Source organism: Echinops telfairi, unplaced genomic scaffold (genome assembly GCF_000313985.2).
Source record: "Echinops telfairi isolate 266 unplaced genomic scaffold, ASM31398v2 ScPeMD7_16;HRSCAF=60, whole genome shotgun sequence".
In the NCBI taxonomy this organism is placed as follows: Eukaryota; Metazoa; Chordata; class Mammalia; order Afrosoricida; family Tenrecidae; genus Echinops; species Echinops telfairi.
The window spans coordinates 4598898-4606312 of NW_022103913.1; the positions used below are offsets into that span (position 1 = coordinate 4598898).

Here is a 7415-nt window from a genome sequence, read left to right on the forward strand (position 1 = left end):
TATATATATATACATACACACACACACACACACACACACACATATATATATATATATACTTATACTTGAGTGCATACACACACATTTTACAAGTTAGGTTACTCAAGGAAATTCAATATGAAGAAATTGAGCTTCACTCATTCTCATCCCTGCTTATTCCCAGCAGAGGGAACTTCCCTAAGACTTATCAGTCCAGGAATACAGTGGCTGTTAGGAGTCATTGAGTGGTTCCAACCTAGAGCCACCTCACCCCACCCCCGCAAAGCAGCACAAAGCACTGCCCTGTCCTGCGCCTGTCTCACAGTTGTTCCTATGAATACAGAGGCCTTTAAAAATCAGTCTACAAACATTGTATGACAAACAAAAATCTAAACTTTCCTATTAACCAATCCCAAGGTTACCATTTATTTGCTATAAAGCAGATGTTGTGGTAACTGGGCAACACACTTGATTAGCTGAATGCTGGGCTGCCAAAGCTCTGTTAGCTCTCAGTAATTCCAATCATATCATTTACACTTTCTGTAGATTCAAAATGGCACTATTTTCTAGGAGGAAAGGGAAAACTTTTTTTTCCAGGGCAGCATTCTATTCCCTAAACCCTAAAACATGAACATTTTACATTTTCTTTCATTATCTCAAAAATACTGAGACTTGAGTGTTAATTACATTTACATTTGTTACATGCCCGTGAGGGTGTCATTGTAAGCTAATTTATTATAATAAAAAAATTAAAAACAACAAAATCCCACTGCTTCACAATGAAGAAACACTATAGCCCAGTTTTGTTCATCAAAAGGCATGATAACTGCAACATAATTACCTGGGCTGGGAATCTGGTCTCGATATTTTGGAACCTCATCATTCAGAGTCTGAAGCATGACCCACATTGTGAAGGAGAAGAGAGCAGCCAAGAACCCATAGAAGACTAGGTAGAAGAGCAAGATCAAACCTGTAAAAGAGATACACTTGATTAAGTTTGGAAACATGCACGCGCGCACGCACACACACATACGCATGAGTGTGTACATGCACACTCATGCAACATGTGGGGAGGAGGCTTTAAAAACAAACCAACCATCCAAGGCTATGATTCCAAGCTTCGCCATGCACATAGTCAAATATCCCTCTATCCCGGACACAGAAATTCGCCCAGGCAAAGGGGTATTTGAGCAGGCAGCACATCACATCCACCATGATCCCCTCTTCTCCTCTGACATTTCAAAGAACAAGCAGCTTCCACAGTTCCCACTCTGGTTCAAAGTGAGAGCCTCACATCTTAGCATACAGGGCAGTGTCCCAAATGAAGCAGACGCCCTCTAGAGAGAGCAAGCGGTTTTAGATGGGATCAAAACCCCAATATTTTAGGATCGTACTTCAGAGGCGGTACTTATTGACAGAAATTTGAAGTCTTAAAAAGTGAGCTGATTTAAAGAATATCAGGAAATATGTAGATGGGGCAAACACCATGAAGATGGCATTCAATCTATTAAGTGTAGGCAATATAGTTAAGTGGAAGGCTCATGCAAATGTGAAGAGCAGACAAGACCAGAACAAGCACCCAGAGGAGCGTCACAGCTGCTTCACAATTTGGAAACGCTAAGACAGCTCAGTTCCTGAGCCAACAATTTATTTTGGAAACACCTAAAAAATCGTTTTGTCAAACAATTATAGTCACAATTCTAACATCAGAATGATCACCATCAGGATTATATGAGTATATTAAAATGTATTGTTAAAACCACTCATTTGTATTTAAATGCTTAAAATTAATCAAAGGATATTTTTTAAAATCCCCAGCCAGATACAGGAGGGTAGAAAATTAAGTCCCCAGAGTTGGTTTTGGAAGAAATGGTATTCACTTCATTTTCCAATCACATTAATCTCCTTGTGGGCCCGACTAGTCCTAGTACAGAGGTTAAGTGCTGGGGTTTCTGACTTGGAATCCATGAACCTGTGTCCTCCACCAAGGATTTGCGCTTAATGGTTTCTAAGGTTCATGGTGTCATTTCTGTAATGTACCCAATTTCCCCCAGATGAGTGGCTCCACAACCTTCTTCCAATTCCATGACCCGCAAACAGATTGTGCCAGGAGCTGGATAACCTTTTATTTCTCATTCCCATGCCTAGAAGCCACACCCTGCACCTACCTTCTTCCCCAAGTAAAGAGCAAACAGTTAAGGCAATCTCAGTTTATATTAGCACCCCATTGCCCAATTACCAGGAGGTCAAACCAAGGAGAGGAGAGAAAGGAAGGCAGGATATGTCACCTTCATACAGCATCACTTCCCTACCACAGACTGCAATCCCGCTGCAGAAAAAGAAAAGGAAGAGCAGTCTCAAAGTGGCCCGTATACTACAAAAGGAAATGAAAACACACACACACACACACAGCCAACAGGCCAGTTAATGATACACAGGACAGAAGAGAGTTTTTAAGAGTTAGCTACTTGTATGAACCAATAGATAAAATCCTCTATGAAAGGGTAGACCAGAAGTTGGCAAACATGAACCTAGAGTGTGGCTGTGATAAAGCAGTAAATAACATTAAGTGATAACAAAGGAGTGTAGGAAAAAAGCAATAAAGGATTAATCATTTAAAAATATTTAGTCTCATTTATATTATTTTCATTTTAAATTTTAAATTCTTAAGTAAAAACAACAAAGATATAGCAGAAATGAATACAGCATGCACTGTTCAGCATCCTTAAAAACAACCCACCAACCAAATTCACTGCCACCGAGTCGTTTCTGACCCATAAAGACCCTATACGACAGGGTAGAGATGCCCCTGTGGGTTTCTGAGACTGTAACTCTTTATGGGAGTAGAAAGCTTCCTCTTTCTTGAAGTTGCTGGTGGTTCTGAACTGCTGACTTTGTGGTTAGCAGCCCAATGTATAATCACTACTCCACCAGGGCTCCTGAAATACCGTAGTTACTTTATCGAAAGAAGGAAAACCTTCAGACTCTCTAGAAAACGACACTGAAACATTAGTGATTTCTAGCACTGAAGCAAGTTTATCTTATTTGAACAAAATTCTTCTGCCATGAGCCAAACCTTATATTAAGAATTAATCTCTCTAGCAAATATTGTAAGAAATACTCCCCCCAAGGGGGGGGGCAGAGTGAAAAATGTTATCTATACACACACTCCCAGAAAATAAAGAAGCTAGAAATCACTGCTCTAATCAAGGAATATATTTGCATTTACTCAGATGCAGCTTGCTGGCAGACTTAATGTTAGAAAGGAATCAAATTCGGGGTGGGGGCCGGTGGGCCATATGGGGTTAATACATGTGGAAACTAATGTGCCATTGTCAGCCAGAGAGCTGCTTAGCATATGCAGGAAACAAAAAGAACTGGAATAATGCTTATCTTGTTGTTCATGTCCCTCAAATTTAAAATCATCCAATGATTTCCTTAAATCATTAGTTAATGAAACCAACATCAATTTAAACATTAGTATTTTTTCATGGTTAAGATTGACATAATCAAACTCAAAATATATCATCTGCATTTCTGAATCATCACATTGTCCATCTAACATTACAGAAGCAGCAAAAATCCCACAACAAAGTTGCTGCTTTCCTCTCACTCTGAGATCACTCTGGGAACACATTAGAGGAAACTAACAAATGAGTAAAAAAATGCCTGCTCCTCACCCAAATGTGACTGTGACCTTCTTCCTCCTTCCATTTCTACCCTTGAAGTCCCTTTTCTCCCCCTCTTTGGTTTTTGCTGTGAGGAAAGGTAGAGGAGTGGAGGCAGTGGAGGTAGACCCCAGTGGAGGCAGGCAAAGCAAAGTGGTCGTGGGTGGGGTCTCCCACACACTCACATAGGTTAAGACATTTCGGCTCAAATCTTGGCCTTTTTGCTGTGACTTTGGTTAAATTCCTAATCTCTACCCCCATCTGGAAAAAACATTACAGAACAAAAAATTGAGGCTCAATAGATTCTGACCACATAAAATCAACAGACCAGCAACAAAACTATAAATATTTTTTTGGAATAATATTTTAACTAGGTTCCAGGGTTCAACTTAAAATTAATCTAAAGGGTTCAATCTAAAACAAACCTAATCAAATGCACTTTACTTAAAAGAAAAAAATTCATTAAATGAGGTTTGATCTATGAAATATGCATAGAAAATCTGGCTACAGTTCCCGTCATTCACGAAAGAGACATAGACTGAGTATACTGAATCTGGGCACAGGTAGAAGTCATTATGACTTGGGGTGGGGGTACAATTCAGCTATCCTTAGCAGGAAAAGAAAATAAAGGGGTTTGGCAAAGGTCTTCCCCTAAAATGATGAGTTGGCCCACCGAAGATGATGACTAGGAAGTGATTTTGGGTCACAAGCAGACAGTTACACAACAGGATGGCCTTGTTCCCACCCCCAGTACACACATGGCCTTGGGGCCAAGGCAGCAGCACTATGGTGACTACGGTGATATAGTATGAGAACAAGTGACTGGCCCATGTCAAGAATGAGTTGGTAAAAACCTACAGAGCCAGACAGCTCCTACCTACACCAGCTTCGGGCTACAAATGTTACACCCTTAAGCGGTAATAAAAAAAAAACAAACTCACTGCCATCCAGTCAATGCCAACTCACAGAACTCTACAGGACAGGGTGGAACTGCTCTGAGTTTCCAAGAGGATAACTCACTCCAGGAGTAGAAAGCCCCAGTGGTTCTGAGCTACTGACTTAGCAGTTAGCAGCCCACAGTAAGCATTATGCCACCAGGGCTCCTAGGGGGTAATAGGAAAATTTAAATACAAAGAGGAAAACTACACAACCAAGAATTCATCAAACATTTGAAAGAACTATCCCATGAAAGCATCAAATTCAGCCAAGAAAGCTACACCTGAAAAAATTGGGTTGTAACAGTAAACGCAATAAGACTCTAAGCAAACATTTAAGTATAATTAAAATATAAACATAATATCAATGAATATGAAATGGAGAAGAGTTATGGAAAACAAAAACAACCTGACATCTAAGAAAATGACCAACAACCTTACAAGGGCCTATTGTTAAATTTTCAGGCATTCTGTAAACTGCTTGTTAAAGACTGCCATTTCAAAAATTAAACTATACAAACATTATTAAATGAATTATTTTTTAAGGAAAGAAATGAAAGTCAAGCCCAAAACTGGGAAGAAGCATATGCAAAATATGAGCAAGATTTGTAGCTAGACTTTGGAAACAGGCAATGTCTAGAAAAATTAAACCCACACCTACTATAAGACCCAGCCAATTTATTCCTAGAAATTTACTCAGGAAAAACAAAACCACATGGCTCACAAGGGGAAATGTACATGAATGTCCACAGCAGCTTTTCTGATAAACAGCAGTTGTTGGGGGTTTTCTTGGGGGGCAAGCATTAAAACTTTAAACAACCCTCATATCCACCAACAAGTGAATATGTTGGTGGATATGAGGGTTCTCTTCTGCTTCCCCTTAGTTCTAATGGACCAAGTAGACCATCTCATCCAGTGCACTGATATGCCTGCTCTATCTCCAGGCCCGTTCCTGCCACTTGGAAGGTAAAAGGAAAGAACACATCCCACCTACACTGTCACCGGCATCCCATGGCCAGAATGGAGTCAGACAACAAACCCAGCTACAAAAGGAAGCTGCAGACTATAGTCTTTGTTCTTGGAAACCATTTGCAATTCTAAACTTTGGCCAACCTACTACTGAGTAAATAGGAGATAACATGAAAAGATACATAAAACTATCTGGTATATCCATACTATGGAATACTGTTAAGCAAGCAATAAAAACTACTGATGATAAACCAAGAACGAATCCAAAAATACTTATGCTGAGTGATCAAAATCTTGTGTCGAGATTGGAAAAGTTGAAAAATATTAAGATTGGGGGCAATTCAACCATGGGGAGAAGAAATACTCTCAGATGGATATGGTGGTGATTGTACAATTCCCCCTTGATATAATTAAATGACTGAACTATTCAGTTGTATGATATATAAATTATGGGTCAATAAAACTCTTGGATTTTTTTTTTTAAATCACACACATGAAAAATATTAGAAAATATTCTACTTCTAGACGCAAAATGGTGGAATTTCAGAATACCAAAGAGAGAGGAAAAAAGATTCTAGATAAATAAAACAGGTTACTGAAATAAAGGAAAGTGACTTAAAAAAAAAGAAAAATGACTGACTGCAGATCTTTCTTTCACTGGTTAAAATAGACAGTCTTCTAAATTGAGGGAGAAATAACTAAAAAACTGATCAACCAAGAAACAAAATATTTCCAAACACATAAGGGCTGAAATCCAACTTAAAGAAATGCTCTTATGAGACGCATGCGCGCGCGCGCGCACACACACACACACAAAATAGCGTTCAAAGTGTTCAAAGAGGACAAGGAAAAAGAAAAAAAAAAGAAAAAGAGGACAAAACTATAAACAGGTGTAAAAGGAACAGAATAGTGAATTACCCTGAGAGACAAAAAGTAGCCTTCGAATGATAAAATTAAAACACATAAAAATTAGAAATTCACCAAATTCTATCTATAGAAGACAAACAAACAAAAAGAAACAAAAAACAAGACCACAATATTTGAAGATAAACAGATGGAAAAATAAAGTAGACTGGCTAACCAATGTAGACGTGGCAGTATTACTGTAAGCAAAAACTAGAATTCATCAAGTTAAGAAAGCATCACAGGGTGAAGACATTTTGTACTGAAATAAACAAACAAAACATGAATAAAGTACAGCACAGGAACCTTGAACCTTTGTGATGCCCAGTGGCTTCAATGAAAAAGCAGTATCACAAAATTTACTATCATCACAAATCTAATACCAGGATCTCCAATCTGGTAAGGATGTTTAATGAATAGTAGTATTTTTAAAACTGAAAGAAAATGGTACTGTTACCTACTGTTGGTGGGAATGTAAATTGGTACAGCCTCTTGAGGACAATCTACTACAAATAAAAACAAACTGACAATCCCTTTCTTCTCAATAGCTACCCTAGATCAGGGTGGTTGTACATGCGAGGGAAAACCCCATGAGATAGTTTATTGTGCCAGCCTGGCCCATAAACACAAGTGGGATTAACTGAAGGGCAGAGAGATAAATGGCTTGGTGAGCCTTGCCTTTCTTGTCTCTCGCTCTTTGATCATCAGACCAGTGTGTGGCTGCCTTGCTTGTTTTAAAGGCTACCCTACCTGGGACGCCTAGCCTGTGGACTGTGTCGCTGTTAAGTTGAGGTCCCTCCCTTTAAGACATCTCTGGAGCTGGGGACTGGCGGATGGTGACCTGGCTGACAGTTGGTGACCTGCCTTGTGATTGGCTGCTGTGCTGACACAGCCTAGCTCTCTCTATAGAGGAAGATCTGGCAGGAGACTAGACTTGAAGGACTGTGCTAGGCTCTCACAT

The 7415-nt window shown here is 39.4% G+C and overlaps 1 protein-coding gene across 1 annotated transcript in view; it reads right to left on the bottom strand.

Annotated features, from left to right (window-relative positions):
- Positions 1-2167, bottom strand: part of ATP1B3 (ATPase Na+/K+ transporting subunit beta 3) — a 21608-nt gene extending 19441 nt beyond the window's left edge. The window contains exons 1-2 of the mRNA XM_045287481.1: positions 2148-2167; positions 821-949 (exon numbers count right to left, since the gene is read on the bottom strand). Coding sequence (XP_045143416.1) covers positions 821-887 — 67 coding nt within the window. The 5' untranslated portion in view covers positions 888-949; positions 2148-2167. The remainder of the gene's footprint in view (positions 1-820; positions 950-2147) is intronic.
- Between the last annotated feature and the right edge of the window lie 5248 nt (positions 2168-7415).